Source organism: Vanessa atalanta, chromosome 12 (assembly GCF_905147765.1).
Source record: "Vanessa atalanta chromosome 12, ilVanAtal1.2, whole genome shotgun sequence".
NCBI classification, from domain to species: domain Eukaryota; kingdom Metazoa; phylum Arthropoda; class Insecta; order Lepidoptera; family Nymphalidae; genus Vanessa; species Vanessa atalanta.
Window position 1 is genome coordinate 2802167 of NC_061882.1, and position 25841 is coordinate 2828007.

A 25841-nucleotide genomic window follows, 5' to 3' on the forward strand; every position below is an offset into this window, starting at 1 on the left:
TATACTTAAAAGGGGGTAACCGACGATGTATAAACAAGCGTACTACTTTGAAAGAAATAAATTTTTTTTTTTTATTTTTTTTCATATTCATTATATACTAGCTGAGCCGGCGAACATCGTATCGCCTAACAGTCGATAAATGTCGAGTTATAGATTAGCTTATCTTAATTTATGAAGTTATGAAAGTAATACATGAAGAGGCCTATGTCCAGTGGACGAATGCGGGCTGATGTTTTTTATAATTTTTATTGTAATTCTTTGGTTTATTGCAAAAGTCGCAATTATTTGTTTCTTACTTAAATTAAAACAATACTTTCAAAATTATAAATAAATTGCTCTTAGTCAGTAGTTTTTAAGTAAAACGAATGATATCCGGCTTAATTGTTATTTTTATCTTTTAAGAAATGTTATGAATTGCGTGTCTATTGTAAAAAAACGTATAGATTTCCACAGAACCATTAACGATTTCATTTTATCACAATTATAAAATGGAGGCTAACACAAGGCCAAAACATCAAGCCGTTAATTGAATTACAGCGAGCAACTAAGCTTTTTTTAAATTGACAAACATACTTCACATACCAATATACACTGTAATATCATAACGTTAAGATCATATTTCTCTGAAGCATTTTATATGTCGTAAATTAGCATTAGGCAAAGTGTACGTTCGAAACATCATAACTTTGCGGGCTCACGATCGACGTATCGCATTTATTACCATTTAACCGAGACCTTCACTTTCTGTAAAAAAATGTTTACGTGAATAGTTACAAAGCTGATTCATGGTATCGTGGGGATCGCGTTAGCCTGGTTATATGTAAAAGCGAAGGGGGTGGTTAATGGTGCAATAAAGACGTGATACTCGCCGAATTATTTTAGGAAGGAGCAAAGGGCTGTTTTTATGTTTCTGTTATTTGGATTTGAGCTTAAGAAATATATTAGAAAAAAGCGAGAAAGCCAATGCATTTTTTAACAGAAGCGGAAGCGAGCGGAGGTACTCAAAATATTTTTTACTTGTGTCAAACTAAGTAATATGACAGGTCAATATGTGAAAGAACTTATATCCTGTAATCTCGACCGCACCGATCAATCTCCATCGTGTCTTCTCCATCGCACGTGACATTGGCGAATTAATCTGTGCCCTCTTGACATAAATAAAAGCCAAAACTAAAAAAAAAAAAGAACTTATATCCAATTGTGACACATTAATGGTGAAATGAATGGCTTGTATACATTTCGTGTTCATGTTAATGTTATACCATGAATTCAAGTCACTTATCGTTGTATCAGTTTAATACTATTCTAGTTTTTAATGATAGTGATTTGTTGTTAATAATATATTTAGTTCTAAATTATATTTACACCGGCGCCAAATATGCGCGAAATACAAGCTGAAATTGTTGGGTAGGACTAACTCAATTATAAGACTAAAGACAGAAGGATTGAATCAAAAGTAAACCGTAAATTTCCGGTAGTGCAAAATGACGAGTCCTTTTAAGTATTTATTATTAAAGAATTTTTGAAAAAAAAAGACGCAATTTTCGCACTACCAGGAGTTTGTATTCGCTTTTCTTGCTTCACTATAATGTTCACACTAATATGTACTAATGAAGTAAATTTTCGTAATTCGTAAGGTTTTAAAATATAATAATATCAAATTAAATAATTATATATTAGTTTACGATATATAATAACAAGATATATACGAAAACGCCTTTAGATGGCACGAGCCGTGGTACTTAGTAATCAAAACAAAGATGCTGTATAAAAAGAAATTTATTCTAATTTAATAAAAAAATCAAAAACTATATCTTAAAACTTGTCTATACTAAAACCATGTCGTATAATATTTCAAATACGATCCACCGCTTATAAAAATCACTTAAATACAATCACAGTTTAGTTTTATTACATATTATTATAAAAAGTTCGTACTATTTTTACAAACATTATGCCGCACCAAATTTTCTTATAAAATTGTATTATCACTTTTCGTTATCCAAAGGAACATTGTATTCCCATTATTTATTCCTTAATAACATAACCTAACGCCTTCATTTCTTTATCGAACTGTTCGTCGCGATATTTTTTAATTTTCTGCAGCCATTTTCCACTGGACGCATGGCTCCTACACGTACCCCCATACCGCGCTGGTAGACAAGCCGGGTCTAAGTGCTGATGGAGTGACTTCAAATCACTACCGTGGAAGAATATTTTGTCCCATGCCTGCTGAGGTATGAATTTCTTGAAAATATAGAAGAACGTGTTCAATATCCAGGAGTAATTGATTATGTGGCAGCTTTTTAGTCGTGCTGGAGATGACATCTAGAAAAATAGTACTTATAAGTATAGGTTTATACTACTGCTGGTCAAAGCACTTTTTTTGTTTCTTACTCTCATAGCAATTAAATTCAAAAAATGATTTAGGGTCTAAAATTATAAAAACATAAATAAAAATACTGCACTCTTTCTAGTATTGAATTGTATATGTATGTATACGTATATGGTAATTTCAACATACCCCCATCAAAGACACGATCTGGTAAGCAATTGTTGGTGTAAGAGTCGCCACGTGTCGCAGTGTCAATCCTTCCAAATCAACGATGACTGTTCCCCCTAAAATCTGAATCTTTGGTTGCCGTATAGCGATCTCAGTTATCGCCATTCCAGCTCGAACTAGATCCTCCACATCGAACTCACTCGGGTCCCATGTTCCTGTAAATATGTCCGGTAAATAAATGTTTATGAATAATATTAAAACCTCTTTAAATAAATAAGATAAGGGAATTTTGAAAATATTATTGACGAATTTGATATGAGGTTAATTAGTTCGTTTATTTTTAAATATTCAGAAATTATTATTAATTTTTTTTTGCTGCATCAAGGGGATCAAGGGGTTAACTTAAACAGATATATAGCCTGATTAATAAATAAGTTATTAGTTTTTTCAGGAAATTATAAGTAGCACTCGGAATAACAATATTGGCTGACTGGCTGTCACACTCCCTCGCACATTAAAAAGTTCAACCGTTGGTACTGCGATTCTGATCACACTGGTTAGATGATCGTTCCATAGTACTATGAGAGTGAGGAAATTGAAATGATACCATTGTATTGTAAAATATATGCATGTGTGTGGTTGTACTCGATAATATAAATATTAGATATATATATATATATAATATATATATTTAATATAACAATTTTTAAGATAAATTTAGGGTAGGAATCGATCAATTTTAAACATTTTAAATCTTGTCATGGAACCTTAGTAGCGAACTAAGTTAGTCGTCGAACAAGTCGGAAACCGGAACTTTTAATAAAATACGAAGTTTCTAGAATGTTCTGGCAAAAAATGACGCGTATGAGTTTTATATCGTGACTCACCTATATGTATTATTAAAAATATGGATATGACGTAAAAAAACTAATGAAAATTGCTACATTAGTAGCATCGTATTCGGTCGATATAAAGATAAGGTTTATAGATAAAATTCGCTTAGTAATTTTGTACACATTTATCACTTGTATTTATACCTGAATTTGAATTTGAAATTTGAATAAAATGAGTTTCGTTTACCTTCATTTACAATAAAAACTTAAGTTAAAGAGGAGGCTAAAACAGCGTTTTCGTTTCACGAATTCTATTGAAAATTTTATATACAAATGATTATATATAACGTGTATTTCGTTTAATTAAATTTTCAGTAGTTTTCCTTCAACTTTCGAGTTGATCTGTAAATCTCTTTCAAAATCAAAATATTCTTTATACAAGTACGCTCAGAAAAGAACTTTTGATGCGTCATGTTACTGTATTGAATTAAATGTAAAGCCACCGCTTCAGAAAGCAGATTCTACCGAGAAGATTCAGCAAAAACTCATTAGTTACTCTTTTCCACTATTTTAATTACAGAGTATGTCAGTAAAAAACAATTAAATTCTTATATATCCTGCCCAGAAATCAATAATACTAAGTCCACGCTTTTGTATCTTTAATATAATCTCTTTTTTACATGAGCGTTGATTTTTTTATGTATGATATGGTGATAGAGTTATAATTATTTATTATTATTCAATATATCTGCTACTTATATGTTATATAACACCAAACAATATGTAGTCTAATAAATAATTGTGTATTCAAATACAATAAACTAGTTTTCGCCCAGGGCTTCGCTTCATACCGAATTCCGGTTTGGCCTTAATAGAGCAACAGACAGACAGAGTTACATTCGCGTTTGTACCAGAAGCGATAAAAGTAAATATTTTGATACAAGTATCATGTTACCACTAAATGCATTAGAAATAAATTATCAGTTTTTAATATAAAAAGATTATATGCTGTCACTGGATTATTTGTGGAGCTATTTAAGATAATGTGTAACTCTAACGGTTTTTGCAGCGCACGCCAGAATAGGTCGCAGATGGCAAAATTTTCCTACATACATATACATATTGTTATATTTGGAGAATTCACACATCTTTATAAATTATATCTTATGTGGTATTTTGATGTATAAAATACATATATTATAGAAAATCTTCATTACAATACATTCAATATACCCTGTTCAAGTTAGCTTGATCTTTTCGACAGACGGGCTAGTGATGATATAACAGTCGATAGAACGATAGAATGCTAGTTCAAATTAGAATTCAATTTTTTTTAACTTATTTTTCTAAAAAGAGTTATACCAGCTAAAGAGACCCAAACCGCTAGCCAAAGAGACCTCAACCAAAAAGACCCCCGTTCGTAACAATAACGTAACAATGATCTTTAATAACGATTTTTGTTATCGATATTTGTAACAGTTACTGCCTCTTATTCGCGTCCCTACCGTCCGACCGATGTAACATCATACAAGCGTCTATTATTTTCAGGGTTTCTATTTAAATTTTACTTTGAAGCAATAATATATAATAGAAAAAGTCTCAAATTTTTCGGATAACGCTTTAATCTTTAGGAATTTTTGTATTGTATGTATTTTTTAAATATTTTTTACAATTTTTAAAATCATATTATTAAGAGAATAATTTGTTCGTCATTGGAAAGTTATGTCGATCAGAAAAATTTACATCTGTCAAAAAGATCAAGTTATCTTGTACAGGGTATAGTTATATTAGTAAGGATATGACAATAACCTATTGCCTGGCAACGTCACGTTTTTGACGGGCCCTTTTTTGGTCACGGAGTATATAAAGTGCTTTTGGAAATGGCGGATCGGGAAGTGTCAATCCTAAACACATTTTATTTTCAATATATATTTTTTGAAAGGTCGCTTAATCTATACCAAAATATAAATGTATTGTGTCCGATCCTATACAATTCATTCGATTGAGTAGAAACTTTGTATATTTATGTGGCCCTAGTAACATGAAACGGACATATTACTTTATGGTTTTTGAAATAATAAACTAATAATCTAAAAAAGGATTAAAACTAATAAAGACTTTTTTTTATTATTATACTTGTATAAAACAAAGATATTTACAATATACGCGTCATGTACATATATATAAAAGAGTACAGAGCGGTGGCGATGAGCGATGACAACATAATGGAGTATGCCATTTGCTATCACGGCATACGAATTTTTCCGATAAATGTTTTACATATTCATTAACTAGTCCTTTTTTGCTCTCAAAAAACGCGTTACCTGTTTCCCCACGTGATGTGCGCCTCAGTACCTACACCGGAATACCCCCTAAAAACCTGCAGAACCCGCTCCGTCTCTTTTCGCTAGCGTGATAAAACTATTAACGATTCGTGCATCAAAAGAATAAAAAATAAGTTATAAAAAAATAAGTGGAAAATTGTTAGTATTTATAAGATGCCATTACAAGTTGAAGCTAGAAGGAAATTGAAAAGCAGAAACTACAAGTAGTAATACTCCTGGTCGGTACACTATTAGCCGCTTCCTCATTGTTTCCGATTTGCACGCTACGGAACACTGAAACTACTTGGAATTAATTGGATGCATGTCTCCTGCTTTTCTAAGTTAGATCGTATACTCGTGTAAATGTATTCGTATATAAGCTTAACTAGATGGTATAATAACACGTATAATATATATAATAATATATATAGATACACGTTACAGATTCTGTTCGAACACAGAATCATCGGTTAAGATTCACGTCTAGTAACCACTGGGGCATTACGGCTCTCATATAAAACCGTATCAAATTATTTACGAATTTCTATCCGCGGCTTTGTAAATTTATTTCGTCAGTTAGGGATATATTCTGCGAGAAACCAGCGATAAACTATTACTCTTTTAAATTAATTTCATTAAACATACTTAATCGTGTATATATGCTACATATATTTATGAATGACAATTAAATTTAAACTTCATTTGCATATCGTTTAGGCACTGATATCTTTTTATATGATAGTTTGTAATTTAATCATATTATTCCGAGTTATTTATGCGTTCATTACGTCCAAGTTTTTCAAACATTCATAAAACTTAATTTAGAATATTTTGATATTAATTTCATAAATATATGTAATTGATTAATTACCAGGTACTTTTTTACCGCCATTGACCTTCGTCTGACGTATTTCACAGTTCATAGTAACATTGGAAGTATTGGGCAACCGGTTAAGTCAGGCTTTTACAACGTTTGCGGTTTTATTTAACAATTCAAACGGTAGGGGTGATTGAACTTTTAATTATACTTTGGAGTGGAAATCCCTTTTTAAAGGACAAGGACTCTTATTGATGAAATGTATTAAAAGTGAAACTAACTACATATATTTTTTTTATAAATAATGTCTTGTTTTGCAGTCTCTAGTAGTGTATCTCTAGGATATTTTCAAATGTTTAATTTTAATAAAATTTAAAACAGAGATATTAGTATTTTTGATTTTATTAAAATATATATACAGCATACGATACTATTATCTAAAAGAATTCCAGATGTGTTTGAGATAAAATAAAGCGTGCTGGTATTTGTTGGTTTGATTTGATTTGATATTTAATCCTTGGTTCAGGAGTTAGTCGGACTGGATACATAACACTCAACGATAACAATCAGTGGAATTACTTTCGAAAGCTCAGCCCTCTTTGTGTACTGATAGAATTGTCAAATAAACAGCAATCAAATGAATATAGTTCATAGTGCATAATCTAAGTAAATGATAATTACTCTACATGAATACTAGCTTTACATACTGAGTATTTCACAACCACAACAAAATTATCTTTATTTACACAACCGGAATTTCAATATTTCCTAGACCAATTGTAAGTGTATAGAGCCAAATGCATCGAATAATACAATATTACTTCAAAGTACAAAACGTTGCTAAAAGAGTGAAAAACATGGAGGGAGTTTGTGAGGGATATGAGAGAGATGTATGTCAATCGAAAAGTCAAAAATCTTTGTTAAATATGTAGAAGTGTTACATTTGCTTATTAATAGTCAAAAATCTATCACCGGTTTTTTTTTGTTAATTTCTTTTTCACGTGTATAGATTTCATGTTTTCATTTACAATTATAACAAAAATATTTTCGATATTTGAAACAGCCTGGAAGCGATCATCTCATTCCCAAGGTGTGCAATCAACTAAAAAGTCATTAGTGTTATCCTTTAGCACACAAACGCTCTTTAACGATTCTTTTAAATTTTACAATTGAATATTTTTGAACGTTTTCTCGGCTCCTGTTGTGAAAACGTATACATTGCCCCAAAAAAGAGTTACTAACCCTGTGTAATCGAGTACTTGGAGGAACAAGTTTATTCTTGTTCCTAGTATTTATGGAATGTACGTCACAATTTCTGGAAAAATCATTTATGTTTTTGCGTACATATATAAAATTATCAAAAACAAATTGAGAAGCGACAGTCATTATTTAATATAAATCTACCACCGGTTCGGAAATAAACACCTCGAAGAACCGCCGAAGGAAACTCAGCGATTCATTTTTTTTTTTTTTTTTAATACACTTTTTTACAACTTTTGATTTGTTGGTGGTGCATTAGCGATGTAAGGAATGGTTAAAATTTCTTGCGTGTATATATAAGGTTTGTCTGTAAGATTTAAATGTCACACTGCTGGGCTAAGACCTTATCACATTTAAAAGGAATGGTTCTAAGTAATACCACACAGCTCCAAATCGGGTTTGTGGACGTACGATATAGCTGTTTGTGGGGATATATATAGACTTCCTCAGCATATTTTTGTTCATTGCCGAGCACAAAATAAATTATATATATAATTATAAAATTAGGCACACGGATAACAGTAGTGCTTGTGATTTATCGTTTAAATTTACTTGTTTTGACCATTGAGTCATATCTGCTTACTAACACATAGTAGTACACTGTTATAGTAATTCACTGTTAGATTTTTACATTAATACTTACCAAATCTAAATATCGACAGTCTACCAATATCAGGTCTGTCCAGCAAAATACCTTCGTAAGCGTCTTTAACTTTCACGAGGCTCCATAAATCTACACCCTTGTACAGATGCGGATACTCTTCCCGGAATGTGTAGTATCGGACTAGCTGTGAACAATATCAGAAAAACACCTTTGTAAGCCAGAGATTTGGTTTCCAAACAAAATATCACATATAAGATTTACGCTCGGAGCATATATACTATATACAAATATTTATATTTATGATAACCTGGTATACTGATTAATTAGAGCTGTTGTTAAATTCAAACATAAAGGACTGTCATTATATCACAGTAGGGAAATACTCGTATTTTTTACTAATATGTAACATGTTCTTCCAGTATAGGAATAACGGAGGTCAGATAGCCACTGCTTAGTATTAATACCATATTAGCCATAGTTGTTTTGTCTATAAAAATATATCTTTATTTAGTCAATCATATACTCTCTCAGAACTCTTTAACTGAGACGGGCGATTAAATAATATGGAGCACTATCATAATTATATAATTAATAAAATCAATTTTTTATTTTTTTTTTAATTTAATACACTCTAAAATCACTTTAAAGTTCTAATAACATAATGGAATTCTAAAATCACTTTAAAGTTCTAAAACATAAATCTTTGGAAAAGAAGAAAAGATAAATTTGTTCCTTTTAGGAAATGAGGTTTAATGTTTTTTTATTTTCAGAAACAAATTAAGTTAACATATATGTTACTTTGGAGTTTCTTCCTTTTCACTAACGAAATAGTTTTTGACAATATCGACAAATTAGGCCTTCTAATTTCAACCACTAGCTTTACCAGTAATTATGTAATTAAATGTATCTTATGGTGTCATTATTCCTTTGAATATCTGTGTTGAATATTTACGATAAATTCTCGGTTCGAACAAGATTATGTTCTGATTTGAAATTAATCATTTATTTCCACTTATTTTAGTTTAGGTTATTAGTTGTGTTGCCACCCTATTCAAATTTCAAGTTGATTTTATGTAAACAGATATTATTACAACAAATGTTATTTTAGTATAAGAACTTTCATTAATTAAATCGGAAAACGTACAGAAATTGTAATTGTTTTAATTTGTATAACGTTGTATAACTAGCACTATATTAATCGATACAAATATACAACGGAATAAAAAGTTAAAAAACAAGTTTTTAAAGGTTATAAGGGATTATGATTAAACACTATTTTAATCTTCTAGAAATAATAAAATTTATATATTTCTAATTAATTCACATAGTATAACATTTTGCTTTTCGAGTCGACATAGTAGGGTTTTGTACAAGTCTGGGTTGATACCACCCACTTGACACATCGAATGCTAAACAGTACGTAGTATTATTGTATTTCCGTTTAAAGGTTGAGTGAGCCATTGTTTCTACCGAAACAAGGGACATAACATACTGAATCCCAACATTTTTGACGCATTGACGATGTAAAGAATGATTAATATGTCTTATAGGCCCCGACAGCTTTAGCCGATGGTGACCACTTACCATCGGGTAATAGGACAATTAAAATATCATACTAAATTGAATATCACAATTGCTTAAATACGTATAATCTATAAATTCTAAATACATTAATACGAATGTTAAAGTAACTGGAAAAACACCTATTCGTTAGAACTGGTTTTAAGACTCTGATACGGATTGTTTTAAGACGAAATATTTTTTCACAAGGCCAACATTAATCTGACGTTAATATCTATATAGCTAGTGATCTATACTAATTTTATATGGACGAATTTTTTTAAGCTAATGATCGGATACAATCCTAAAAAAATCATTGGCAGAAATATACATCACTCTTGCTATACGGAATGTCATATCATTTTTTTTATTAATAAATTTGCTTCTGCTAGAAGACGAGATGCGAAGTAAAGGTATCATATCATATCATATGTCATATCATAAAGGTAATTCCTTTATATGGCTAAATGCGTTACTCTAAGGAACTACTAGACCGATACGAATAAATGTTAAATTACATAGTCCGCTAATTGAGGATGGACAATTATCATTTCACTTATTGGAGCCTAAGGAGCGGAGAATCCATTAATGTCATCTAATATGTGAAAGTGTGTAAATCAAGCGAATAATCCGAAATTAACTCGAATGAAACCGCACTACATCTGGCTAACGAAGCATAATCGCTAAGATAATATATTATGCGTTATATACGTACATATTGTCTATACATTAATTAAAATTATGTGTTTTACTATATTTTGATAACTCGCTTCGGGCAATGTTTTAATGAAAGTGGAAATAGTTATTGATATTTGACTAATTTCCTATCACTGAGTTGATCATGATAATTATTATTTTCTCCGTCGGTGCTCAAACAGCTAAACGATTGACTATTGCCGATATGACGTACGAGTAATGGAACCAACAGATCGACTCGTCTTATTAAAGCTATTTATTGATGCAAAACGTAGGAAAAAAAACCGACCAAGTACGAGTCGGACTCGCGCACGATGGGTTCCGTATCATTATCTATAAAATAACTCAAATTAAATCATGTCTATTGTATGGGAGTCCCAATTAAATTTTTATTTTATTCTGTTTTTAGTACAACAAATACTATTTATATTCATATATTTCTGTTGCCGCTAGTTATAATGAAAATACATCATCTATAAAAATTTCAAGTATCTATCTATTACGGTACATTAGATACAGCCTAGTGACAGACGGACGGACAGCGGAGTCTTAGTAATAGGGTCCCGCTTTACCCTTTGGTTATGCAACTCTAAAAATTAAAGCTACTAGGAGAACATAAGGAAGAATAAATTCAAATAAGAAATAACTACCGACATATACTTATTTTATTCTCTATTTTATTTTTGAGCTAAAGCAATAATAAAATCATCGCAAATAGTATCGCTACACATTGAATCGATTATGTATTGTAGATTGGAGAATACATTCCATTACATTATCATATCAGCTTATGACAAGCATTGAATTCAAATCGTCAACTACTACTGACAAGGTCTAAAGATTACGTTAACTGAGCATATAATCGTATGTACAATACATACAGGGCCGAACTTAAGCGACGGATTTGATCGTAGCATCTTTTTTTATTTAATATGTAGGATGGGGATGTGGACCACTTTACGGTAAGTGGACACCGACGCTCACAGGCACGCTGTAAGAGATTAATCATTCCGTTCAATACACCAATGCGTTAACAACCTTGGGAGATAAGATGTTATATCCTTTGTCCCTGCAGTTACACTTGCTCACTCACCCAAAACAGTACAAAAATACTAAGTATTGCTTTTTGGAGGATTAATATCTTATAAGTGGGTGTTACCGACTCAGACAGTCTTGTATGAAACCCTACAACCAAGTGAACGAAATGAGTATTCTTTCCACTTGATATTAATCAATAAGTTTTGTACTAATACTTAGGATTTCTTTGCATTTCATTACATTACAAAATATTCGAAAATTAACATTTCCAAACGTTAAAATTACGTTAAAACGTACTTGTTGATTGCGAACCACCCTGGCCTTATTCTGGCGTCCGCTTGATCGTTGCCCCAGGGCCGACAAACCTTTAAATTCGGTCCTGATTACATATATTATACAAATACAAGATACGGTTAACATTATTGTTTGTGAAAGGTATACATTGAATACTAATTAATATTGTAGATGTGATAGTGAGTTTGTTTATTAGTTTTTACGCTTTTACGTCTTAACTACGCAAATTAAATTGATGGAAGTCAAAAAAGCCTTGTAAGTCCGAAAAACTGTAAACGGAAAACTACCGACGGAATATAGTTTGTACCAAAAAGTACTAGCAAAAAATTTAATGTAAGTTGAACGAACGACGAAACTTTTGCTTAATTTATTGTTAACACACTATGAACCGTTACGAATCAGACAACCACAGTAACGTTACACATTTACAGTTAGAAAAGTGCCTTTTTACTTTGTTATTCGGAACCGAAATTTTTAAATGCGAAAATTTTAAAAATAAAACATTGATTCCAAGGAAGGTCATGATTGCGCAAACGTCCGCGCCAGCAGGCCTGAGATTTAATATAATGATGGTCGTAATTAAAAAACGTAAATGTCAAAATTGTTAATTGGAACATATCGCTAAAAGGCTCTTTTTATTACCATAATTATAAGTGTAATCTTCAATTGATGGCATACAAGTACGTCAAATAACCAGTGATCAATAAGTCGTTTGAGTGTACGGGCGGAGAATATTGCAAATAGGTGCACATAATAAATTTGAACGTTAAATCTCGATATTTTATTTATAACGTGAATCAATCGTTTCATTAATATAATAACCATCATTTTTTATAACTAATCAATCAAAATATTCTTTAGATTTTTGAGCAAAGCACTTTCGATCTATCAAATATTTTTTCGATATTGAATTAAATAAAAAAATACGATACGGTGAGTCATTACCGCTAAGGAGAAAGCTTATCTAATAGGCTCTCTCTTCGCGTTGAACTTAACTCTGGATGATTGAGGAAAGTTACCACCAACAAGCGATGTGATACCACGATGCCGGATGTTAAATTCCGGCAAAGTGCAGTTCGTAAAGAACTTCTGTCCTTGGATATTCATAAGACGAATGAACCCGATGGCATCCCTCCAATCGTGCTACGGACATGTGCTCCCGAGTTGGCACCGGTTTTAATGCGCCTTTTCCGGCTGATCTATGCATTCGTCATGCAGTCGTCCCGAACTCCTATTGGTCAATTATAGGCCTATAGCACTCACTTTCTTTCTCTCCAAGGTACTGGAGTCATTTATTGCCAGCCATTCATTGCCAGCTCCTGCGGTACCGAAAGGAGCACCAGCTGATTAGTGACCCCCAGTACGGTTTCCGTCGGGGTTGTTTAGTCGGTGATCTTCTAGTTTACCACACACATAGACGGGGAAGACCCTTGCTCTCAACCGCTTCCGCCCATTAACAGACAGCTTGGACATAGCGAAAGCCTTCGATCGCGTGTGGCATTAAGCGCTTCTTTCGAAGCAATTATTGCAAAGAAGCAAAAATTATGCAATTAAATGACCAGCTTTTTGGAAGATCGGAGCATCACGGTCGTTGTCGACGGTACATACCCTGATTTAAAATTCGTCAATTCTAGTGTTCTACAATACTACGTATTATAACCCATTCTTTTTCTTATGCATATCAATGACTTGTTGCAAATCAAGAATATTCACTGCTATACAGACAGACGATAGTACTGTAGACACCTTATACACCGGCCGTGCTAATATTTCTCGGGAAAACGTCGACGACAACCGGAACAAACTTGTGTCTGAAATCGAGTCATCATCATATCTCCACAATTTGAGAAGATTATTATTGCCGCCACGTCGTCACGGTACTTCACGTCGGCTCATCGTCTAAAACTATACAATGCGCAAATTTGGTCTTACATGGCTTACTGATATCAGCTTCTCCCATTTGACCGTATCCAATGCAGAGCGGCTCGAATTATCTTCTTGATACTTTGCCTTTACGTAGAGAGGATCACTCTGTATTTTCTATTTGGATTAATCCCCGGCTGTTGAATTTCATTTCGGACATCTTGTCAAAATTCCAACTTCCACCCGAACCACCTAGATGTCGGAAAATCTAGTTTTCTAAGACATTTTCTGCCTTGCACCAACGCTCTGTGAAACCAGCATTCACCGGTGGTTTTTCCGAACCGATACGACTTGGGTATTTTCAAAAAATGAGCCTACACCTTTCTTAAAGGCCGGCAATGCATCTGCTAGCCCCCTGGTGTGCAGATGTCCATGAGCGGTGGTAGTTACTTTCCATCAGGTGAGCCTCCTGCACGTTTACCATAAAAAAAATCTATTTGGAATATAGATTTTATCGAGAGCAACCGAAAAAAAAAACGAATGTCTTTTCTACGTATTTAAATTAGTCTGTTTTTTTATCAACAAATATGATCTTTATATGACACCTTTATATCATTGAATTTGTTCTTTATGGAGCGATAAGCATAATGTATCAATGTTTTTTTTTTTTATTTATATGAGATTTAAATTAATTAATATACCAAGTTAAAAATAACTGTGGAATTTTATTAATGTCGATAATATAAGTTAATATGGACATACAAGTTTATGTGCACGTGGGACAATAAAGTTTCTCGCTCGAAGAAATCTCAAGAGATATGCGTCATCTGTCCGGTGTGGTTTGCATTCCCCGCGTTCTGAAAATATTTATTAGATTCATAAGCATGATTTTAACAGTTGCAATTAAATAGTACTTCTAATAAAAATATGACTTTTTTTTTAATTTATATGGGGTTTATCAGAAAAATATACATTTATTCTTTAAATTATTACAACACTCATCATTAAATTTTGGGCACTCTGTCTGGTAAATAAAATAATTCTTAATTTTTTATACATTTTTGTTCTTGAATTCTGTTATATAAATAGTAAACATTTTAGGTTATTTTTGGATCGATAATATAAAAACGATAAAAATAAAAATCCGGTCGTGCATTTTAGTTGCAATCAAATTTGACCTTAAAATTGACTTCATAATCGCGCCCAGGCCAACTTTCACTTCATAAAATTGTTGTCAACAAACAGACAAAAACAATCCTATATAGAGAGGTATTTCGTAACATTCAAGAAATACTAAGAATACATAACCCGATAAGGTTTTACCGAAAATCATTTTTCTCAACTCCGTGATAGCTGTTGCCCTGGTAGCTGGATTCTCGTTGCATTGTTCAGGTGCCACAGCCAACAGCTCTGGATCCTCTTTAGTGTTTAATTCCGCTTCGAACGCTATCTCGAGGAAACATTCGTACATTCTGATGTTCTGGTTCTGTAGAATATTTAAATATTAGTTTGATTTTTTTCTTGAAAGCGAAGTATCTATTTTTTTACACATACAATTTTTAATCGATTCTATTTATGATTTACAAAAATCGATTTGTATCTATATTAATAATTTCGTGCAGATCCACGACAGATCCGATAAAAATAATGATTTTTTTAATCGACATATGACGTATAATCGAATAATTTCGTTTATGGGTTTTATAATTTATTAAAAGTAAAGGACAAGCCACATTGTTGAGTTTAATATATTTTACTCTAGCGAAGCGAAGACTTTTCATCTAGCATAATAATAATACCTTACTATCGAAGACGGAAGAGTAAGTAATTGCCATTTCCGCCGGGCGAAAAACGCAAGGAAATAAATAACATTATATAGAACAATAATTGATACTGAAACGGAATTGTTTCAATCTACTAACAGAAAAATTGACGTATTTTTTTTTAAGTGAATATCAATCGTATTATTTTTCGAATCCAAAATTTTCTTCGTATGAAATGAGTTTATAAGAACAAAAATTCAGTTGTATTTACACTAAAAATATGTATTTAACCGAGAGGTAGTTTCATGCATTTTCTACAGTTTTTGTTGATATTATTATCGATACACCTACATTCTTAGCGGCTAAACGTACAGCGTGGGCATTGTATGTAACAACTGCACCTTTAGATGACTAAATGAAGTGAACAATTTTAGACGATGTTATTTTGGGTTGTTCTAAACTCTTGCAAGTCATTGCTGAGTGTACATGTATGTAAAACTGTTTATGTGACTTGGAGCACATGAATAATAACTGCACTAAATGTAACATAACGTAAAATTATCTTAAATAATAAATTAATTTGGCTAAATTAACGACGTATACAAATCACTTTGTATTATAGCTATTTTATTAATTCTAAGCGGTAGACATCCTTAAAAAAAATTACAGATAGCCCAACATTTAATTTTCATTTCAATGAAACGTATTCTTTTAACTAAGTGTTATATAGTCAATCCCACCTTTTATTTAAAAAAATAAAAGCCGTATCGAATCTCTATATAAAAATAAGTTTTTAATTAACGCCTTTTTATCTAATTAACGCGCGAAAAATTACCTGTTTTAGATTTGAATGAAATAATCATAAGAACTTCAATGCCCCTCGAAGTTTCCGTACATATTTTATTTTTGTATGCAATATAAATTCCTTTCACTTTGGTTACCTTCGGAGCTATTTATTGATGCGATGAAAAATCTGAGACATAAAGGAGGGCAGGGTCGAAATGCTCGCTTTGGGACAAGCAAATGAACTCTCAAAGAACGTTGAACATGATTTATGTTAATTCAATGCTTTATATGGTATTTAAAGGTTTTAATTTAATTATTGCTTGAAGACGGTTTACATTTTATACACTAATAACTTTTCATCGAATAGTTAATTATTTAATAAAAATTAAAAAATATATTTGTAGTCAAATTATCTCTCTCTTTCTTATCTGAATTTTCATTGGTCGGTGGTAGTCGATGATGCAATAGGCGACCAATGAACGTTTAGTTTAATACCTTAGTTGTTTAATTTAACATATTAGATACGGGATCTAAGATTCAATGTTGTACCATCATAATTTTTAAAAGTTGAAGAGATGTGAATCTATATATTATATTATATCTCGTAAGGACTGAGGTAATTTTATTAGGTGAAACTTCGTCGAAAACTAATCCGCCAACGAAAGCTTTCCTCAAGATGACAACAGAAAATATTGCCGTAAAAGTCAGCTTAGCAGGAAAAAAACAAATAAGTATGTGTAAATGTATGATGATATATCGCGAACTTAATAGAAAGACGACTGCTTAGGTGGAAAGCAAATTGGATTTCACAATAACAATAAAAGTCTATTTTATTTATAACCGTGTTTGCATGTTTCAGTAATTTAAAAAAACTGTACGAAAAAAGTATGAACAGGACTTCTACACTGAGGGTTCTGTACCGAAATGTATATTATATAAACCTTGAATTACCAATATCGAATCGACAATTTTATATTTGCTCCAAGGCCGTTCTTAACTCAGGGCCAAGTGGGTACACAAAACTCGGGTGTCTGGTTAAATCTTGGACCAAACCTGAAGGTCTCTTAAAAATTGTTTTTGGAGGAGGGTAGATCGCCAGAACACTGCATACATTTAAACTTCGGTTGTTGTTTGCTCGTTAACTTGTAATTTTTATATTATTGTAAGTTTACAACATCGGCAAATATAAGGTTGCAAAGGAATACCGCAAGGAATATTTCATATTTCAATCACTTGACCCAATTATGAGTATACAAATATTGTTAAAGCCTTAATCTATTATATCATACCGATGTGGATAATTTTTATTAAGGAACCCAAAAAAACATTTAATAAAAATTCTTATTAGCGCACAGCTATCGTCTATCAGTCGGGTGGAATGTCGGGTTAAATAATGTACATAGCTTAATAAATGCGAAATTAATTAATTAAATAATTAATTAATTATTACGACAAATGTTATTTGAGCAAATGTTGGAAAATATCAGTTATATAATATTTGTTTTGATTTTATGTATTAATAGGACATATTCGTAAAACTTATGATATGTCTAGGAGCCTGCTCTATTCGTCTACTGTCTTTGCTGAGCATCTAAATTATCTTTTAGATTATGTCAATTTTTTTGATTTTTGACAATTGGTATTTCAATGGATATGATCAAATTTTGTATGTGTACACACATATGCTATATCATCTAAACCTCCGAATAGTGTAGTTTATTAACTAATAACAAAACAAGCCTGTCGTAATTTACAGAGGAACATCAATCATATTAAAGCAATAACAACATTTAAATAATCACAAAACAAGTTTTGAAGGTAAGGAATGTTTAAAACTTAGAATATGTATTGATTGATTTTGTTTGTCGTATTACTTCGATTCATTGTCAAATAGAAAACGCCGTTCTTCCCATTCTAGGGAGTTTATATCCTGTTCCGTATTTAAAATATTTAGTAAAGTATATAAGTTACTTCTAAAATGAAAAATTAAAAGGAATAATAACAAGAACCAAACTTTTCCTATTCTAGAGATATAATTCAAACAAATCGAAAGCACTTCGATTAAAGCGACGAAAATATAATAAATATAATTGGCAATTCGAATCGGCACTTCCCTAAGGCATACAAAATTGTCAAAGAAAGTAAATTTAAATCAATAGAATTACTATTTTTAAAGGGATATTTACTCCAAAGTATTGACGCATAATGCCATATTTTCAGTGTTGTGTAGTTAGGGTTTTTTGTATAATCCTTTATTTTTATTACTTTTAATTTATAAAAGGGCTTATGAGGTAAGACGATCTTAGATTTGTTATTAAGAGTCCTGATTTAGAGCCGGATTAGCCGTTTTCACAAGACTTTTTAACAGGATTTTAAGTCATATATTTATTAGTTACCTAAACAAAATACTGTACCTAGAATCTATTGGAAAAATCCTATATAAACATTACTGATATTTGACAAATGATTTGTTAAAAATACATGTTTTGTTTTTTTTTACATTTCAGTGTTCATTGAACGCTGTTTCACTTAAAAAAATGAGTTGTTTGTTATTTATGTAAACACTCTTCATAAACGAGCAGATTGACTTCTCCATAATATACTGCCAAAATTATGAATTCCTATATAATTTTTGAGAAAAAAGAAATTATAATTAAGCTGAATACGCAATATTAAGCTTCAAACTTCATCGTTATCCGTATAAATAATTATGCAATAAAAAAGTTTAAGTCTTTGATTACTGAAAAATATATTTTTATTACAATGACGATTATTATTTATTTTTCTAAATAACGTATCAACAATAAAACTAACTTCCATAGTGTAAGTATATTTATTAGTCGTGCAACTTATTGCAGGTGTCGAATGGGATTAGTGTAAATTAGTTATTCGTAATTGTGGTTGAACTAAACTATTCAAAAATGTTATACTATATTGCGAAGCACTTTATATTATTAAGATTGAGATAACTCATTTACGTAACACGTTTCGTACGTTAACGTTTCGAATTCGGCTTATAACGTATTAAAATAGTTTTTATTAATTATTACTTGTGTCATCAAGAAAAACTGAAAACACGTTTTTACTCAGTTACTAGAAACCTAATCAAAAACATTTTCAATTTTTTTCCGAATAATAATAAATGACGGTTTCTTTATCTGAATTTCAATGTTTATTGTCATAAAATGAAATCCTTTCATATCGTTTCTTTCGTCTATAAGAATTACGTTGGAAAATAATGTTATTAAAAAACGAAATCTATTTTTGGTTTGTTACAAAAATGTCTCCGAAAAAACAAACGCCTACGACACTTTTTACAGCCATAATTCTTGTTTTTTTTTTTTAACAAAATAACAATCATTTTGTTTTTAAAGTTAATTTTGTAATAAAGAAGTCCCGAGCAACAAGAATCTTCAAGATATGTCTCCAAAAGAAGAGAAGTTCTTAGCCCAACACAAAGACATTTATAGACTTATTAATATTATTTACATTTATTAAATTTAAGCATCAATGTATGTATAAGGTAAAAGAAATATTAAATCGTTTATATTGTTACGGATATTTTTAAGACAATTACGAAATTTCAACCGTTGAAATGTATTGAAATAATGGAGATTGATACATCAACATTTTTATTTTTTGAAAAACATGAGTAAGTATTATAATTTTTATTTTTTAATTTTTCTCCTAGGGAATAAATTCCGATAGGTATTTTGACGGATTAGCTCTCGGAAAGATGGAGGCTGTTCAATCTCTTTATTTGTAAATATGTTTGCAAAATTTTTCAAGATATAGATTTTGACTTTAGTTTGAAAGCAGAAAATAGATGCAAATATTCATTCAATAAATTGATTCATATTTTTACTTTATATTTTATAGTTTTACATGACGATAATTTTATTGAAAATCCAAAATGATCTTTGCTTCAAAGGTAAGAAATGCATGACGTAATATACATTTATATTTTAAAATACAATATGTTACTCATTCAAAATGAGTTAAATTTAAATAGAATGATATTTTTTGTTTCGGAATGATACTAATTATCATTCCGAAACAAAAAATATCAAATAAAGAATTTAAAATTAACTTTTTTTAAAGTTTTTGCGAACCCAACGTCGAGTAGAAGTAAAGCGTTAATTATAGTTAAAAACAAAGTATATCTTTGTATATTCAAATGTGATTAACTCATTTCTGGTTTTCTGATACCAATATATTCTAAATTTAATTTATTGCGTATTTGCCTCGCCTAATAGATTTGCTGGTAAAAACGAATACGGCGTCAAATAAGATCACCTATTCAATACATAAACATTAACGTACAGGATTATTTTTCCGAGAACTAACTAACGACGTCGTTAGATAAACACAAAAAATAAATAAAACTCAACGACAGTTAAAACAGTTCCTATTCAGTAAATTGTTTTAATAAAATGAAAAAGGTGAGTAAAAATAATGGTATTATATAGGATAACCTTTCAATTTCTATATCATATACTTTTTAACAATGCAATGCAAAAATCTGACAACAATTGTAACAAAACACAATATAATTGTTTATGCTTACCTAAACTAAATAATTGGGCGCATACCGTTACTTAAATGATCAAACAAAAAAAAATGTTTTAGAAAATAACCTTTATTGTTGTACCCACCCACCTGTAAGTACGCATAAACAACTCAAATTTATTATTAAAAAAACTTACATGCAATTGTAACTGAGATCACCACTATTTTATTAAAAATATATTTATATTTTAGACACCAAAAACATCACCATATAAAAAGAACAGTACCATTAAAACTGATAAAATGAAAACGTATCAACAATGCATTATCACAATTCACAACACAACACCACGCGCCACAAACGACCATATAAAAATAAAGTCCGTCTAATCGTGCACACCATGACAGATACGGCACACATCTGATTCGCTAACATCGGTTAGGAAAAATGAGAACCGAATTTTAAAGTTTAAATTTAGAATAGTTCTTCAGCAATACATCGAGTAATAAAATAAAACGATTTCATATGATGATCTTCAGAAGAATACTGTCGTCTGTCATGTATCGTTTAATATTGCATGCAAACTATTGACGCAACAATGATATTGTAAGTTTATATATAGAATGGGTCATGTACCTACTGCAATTAGTCTTATATAATTATAGGTTTTTAAGAAAACGAGTCAAATGTCAGTACGCTTAGTTTATTATTAATTAATATAAAGCATTTTTTATTTACTTGATATTTAATATGAATTTTATGCCGATAATTAGTGCTAACCTATTTCCATATTAAGTATGTTATATTTATTTGGCTTATTATATCTTTTTTTTAATTAAATAATTAAATATATTTAAATATTTTTATAATTATTATCTTTTTTTTATTTTTTTTTTTGTTTGTGTTAATATTGAAATTTCTTTTTTTATTTATAAACTTATATTTGGAACTCGATATTAATCTGAAAATTACAAGTTTTTTCAAATAACGTAACACCGTATTATAATAAGATATATTTCTTATTTATTTTTTTGAACAATTGGAGAACTAATATCCAATCTATTCCCACTATTTTTAAATATTTGATTTATCTGTACCGAAACAGAGACATACCTGTGCAGTCATCGAGCAACAGTTGTGTAAGATTTTATAATATCGGCTCGAGACGAGGTCGCCCGTGCTCGCCTTGACTTGAACCTTTAGATACAACCGGTTGATTTTATGCTCGCCTAGTATTTAACTTTTTGTTGCACTTTATTTGTATTAAAATTTTCCACCAGTAAAAAAATGATGACCAACCCCGAATTTTATTTATTTTTAATAGTCTAATTAATCAAAATATTTTAATTTGTTTCGATTTTAATTTATTTATGCTAAAAAAGTCAATAAAATTTATTATGTTATTTATACAAATTTAATGAATGAAGTTATTTTAAGAATTGTTACAACTATGTTCTAATTATGTTAAAAAAAAATTCTTTATAATATATAAGATAATACAACCCGCGCTTGGAAACTTACTCTAGGTTGCAGATGTTAGGGAGAAAAAGAAACCAATGTTCTATTCCAAACATTATTCCCTCTCTGTAATCTGTTTTGATGGGTTTGACTAACAAACATCCATCCATCCAAACTTTCGCATTTATATATTAGTAAGATCATCTATTAAATTGAACAATATATCTGCTATCATAATAACAGCCTCTTTTTAAAATAATGATTATATTTGCGAGTTACCAAAACTATAACAACATTTATTTTTTATTTTGACTGTCTATTTGATATTTTTTTACAGCTAAACCATAAAACCCGATTTGAATAAAATTTGGTACGGAGCAAGCTTGAAATAAGTATGAACTTTTTATATACCTATCATAAGGAAGGGGGGGGTGGTTGAAGAGTTGTATGCAAGTTGTTATTTTTATATCTTTTTCAGCACTAATGTGTTTAAGTGGTGATGACCATTTCCATAATTTGGAACAATTGTCCGTTCGTTGGGCAAATTATATTGAGAAATTTTTCCCAATTATTTTTTTGTCCCGTTGCTGTTGAAAAACTTGAACCTTGGAGTAATAGTGCAAAAAGCTTAATTAAAAGTATAACGCCTTAATGTCCACTGGTGACAGGAAGGCTGGTCCGTTTTTGCCCAGAGGATCAGAATTGTGATTGAAAGGTGAAATCTTGCAATCATTCCACACGGTCAAGATTTATACAGAAACTATTTATAATTTAATTATAAATATAAATATTTATATAATACGTATTACAATTAAATTAAATATAGACAATATTTAAGGACTTAATGTTAATAATGCTTATGTAAATAAATATATACCTATATTGATGATAATAAAATTAATCATACATAAACCAAGTACCTAATCGTAATGATTTATCCGTCTATACATAACGCAAGTCATGTGTTTTAATCGCATATTTTTAGAAAAAATATCCTGTAATATGACGATAAAACTAACACAGATTTATAACAAAGTGGGTAGCGCAATTATCAGTAGGCTGTATATATTTCAGACCGTTTTAATGTAAGTTTTGAAATATGATGTATTTAAAAAATAAATGGTAGACGCCTACCTTAATAAATTAAAGTGTACACCATTTAAATCGGTCTAATCTGTTTATAATCTTTTTCATATTTTGAAGTCGGTTAAAAAATATAAACTCATGTCATTTAGAACAATCTTAATTTTGAATATGTAAATTGAGCATTTTACTAAATTTAGTATTAGAACCTTCGAATAATATATTTTGACAGGTTTATTCAAATTTCCATTCACAATTGAAGTGATTCAAAAAAAACTAACGTGTGCGTAAGCGATTCGTAATAATATCTTCCGACACGCTAAGATGCATAAGAATAATGTTGTAAGTAAACTATGTAGTCCACAAAAATGCGAGCGAAATCGAAATATTTGTTCAATTTACCAGCACTTAAACAATGAGAACCATTAGACTGTATTCAACTATTCAGGATTTTGTACGTATTAAACACGGATGGAAACTTTTAAAAAATAATAAAAAGACTCTAAGTCTTCATTTTTCCTTTTTTGCTAGGGTTAACACATGATATATTGCAAAAACTTAAATACATAGAACTACTCCGTGACATTTGATTCCAAGACAATGCTTTTGTTACTTTATGCACAAACACATGTGCACTTGGGACGGTAATCCGACACGACCGGATAAAGTTCAGGTGCAGAACTAACGGATTTAAGCGCTTAAAGTCAAATAAATGGGACCGTCACGACAGCAGAAGGCACTCCTCTTATAACTATTTGGGTTCAAGCATACTGATTTTATGTCTCCAAACATATTTCAAGGATAGATTTTTTGCTACCAATATTTCGACAAATGTCCTGAGATCTATTTTATGTACAAATCATGTCCATACTTAACTTTAATTAATTGTTGAATTTCTTTAAAGTATGCTACCAAAAACATGACTAAGTATTAATATTTAAATATTAAAAATAGCACAAAAGACCCCAAGGTTAGAAGCTAACTGGCCTTCCTATAGGGTATGATGATTTTGGTAACCCGTGGGAGATTTGGTCGTGGTATGTTTGGAATATATTTATGTATTTTAAGTCTTACCTATTTAGTCAGCCACTAAAAGTAAGGATTATTAAACCCAATTCACAGAAATAGTACATCGAATTAACGCGTGCTTCTCCGAAATTCCTTTCACACATTTCCGACGCATATGCTAAATTATTTCCATCAAATGCACGTTGCATCAAGACCTAATATGTTTTAGCTGAAAAACTGTTAAAATTATTTAATAATTTTATTATAAAGAAATCTTGACTTGGCAATAATTTGGTACTAAATATTGGATTTTATCGTTACCATTACTAAAACTCTGTGATAAAAATTATATAAATATATCTGTTAAATATTATTTGATATTTATCCAAGACATACTAATAAAGGAAATTGAACACTAGCTTCATAATCTATCTGCCTATTTCCTATTCCTAGTAGTTTATTTTATTTCGTTTCAAAGTCTTGCGTAACTATCCTGCGGTAGAAATTGTTATATAAGAAACTTTCGCTGACCGTGGCTTCGTTAAGTAGATTAATTCAAATCACGAGACTCGTGCATACAATTGCTCGGTTAATATTATGTATGAACATCACTTAACGAAATAACACCAAAACATAAGTGGTATCAGTAAATAAATATTTGATATTTTATTTATATAACATGGATCATTTTGAATGTTTCATTAAGTACTAGTACGTCCACTAGTGACACCTATGACAGGTTTTGGTTTAATGTCATTTTATTGTAAACTGTAAATCACTCATCTACATTTTGCGCCAAAATGATGAAACCTCTTTTAAACGAAAAATTTAATATCAAATAGTATACATTAGTTAGTTCAGTTAGTATTGAAGTTTGTCGGAAACAATTTACTTTAATTCGGTTTAGGTTTTTATTTATTTTTTTCTTATACATCTAATTCGCCGCTCTCTAACCGTCCAGTAACTTTTTTCATAAGAAATTATTTGTTAATTCGTAACAATTTAATAAAATGTAATAAAGAATCCTCTTTAATTTTCTACACATCTTCGGCTGGAGCTCCTCAAAATGAGACCATAAGAGATTTTTTATATGCACCTATCGCCCCATAATCACTAGGACAAAAATCGGCTTTCGCTATTAATATATAAGATCCCACGGAAATGTGTAATACAACAATGGTTCAAACCCGAACAAGCACCAAAAAGTTTTCACTTGCTTGATTTGTATTTATGACCCATCTTGTGTGGTGGTGGAAACTCACATGAGTCCGATGAGAATATCATTTGTACGTCATACCATGTGTATCCGAGAAGCTGTTTTAGAGTGTAGTGGTGGAATAAGACATACATACACATCGGGTAGCAGTTGGAAATTTAGAAGCTGTTACTTTGAGAGTGTTCAAGCAAACGGTAACCTAAAACCGCAATTCGAGGGGAGGCC

At 30.7% G+C, this 25841-nt stretch overlaps 1 protein-coding gene across 1 annotated transcript; it reads right to left on the reverse strand.

Moving 5' to 3' along the window:
• Window positions 1-1763: 1763 nt before the first annotated feature.
• On the reverse strand, window positions 1764-21436 carry LOC125067868 (clavesin-1-like). Its single transcript, XM_047676756.1, has 6 exons — window positions 21048-21436; window positions 15116-15278; window positions 14555-14649; window positions 8381-8525; window positions 2525-2718; window positions 1764-2328 (listed from the first exon to the last, which is right to left on the reverse strand). The coding sequence occupies exons 2-6, from the start codon at window positions 15261-15263 to the stop codon at window positions 2029-2031; spliced, it is 882 nt and encodes a 293-aa protein (XP_047532712.1). The 5' UTR covers window positions 15264-15278; window positions 21048-21436; the 3' UTR covers window positions 1764-2028.
• Between the last annotated feature and the right edge of the window lie 4405 nt (window positions 21437-25841).

Coding starts and splice junctions, on each gene's coding strand:
- LOC125067868 (XM_047676756.1), bottom strand. CDS start 15,263: ATGTACGAATGTTTCCTCGAGATAGCGTTCGAAGCGGAATTAAACACT. Junction 2,719..8,380: donor ACTGTCGATATTTAGATTTG/GTAAGTATTAAT, acceptor ACATATTTACAG/GAACATGGGACCCGAGTGAG. Junction 2,329..2,524: donor AGATCGTGTCTTTGATGGGG/GTATGTTGAAAT, acceptor CTATTTTTCTAG/ATGTCATCTCCAGCACGACT.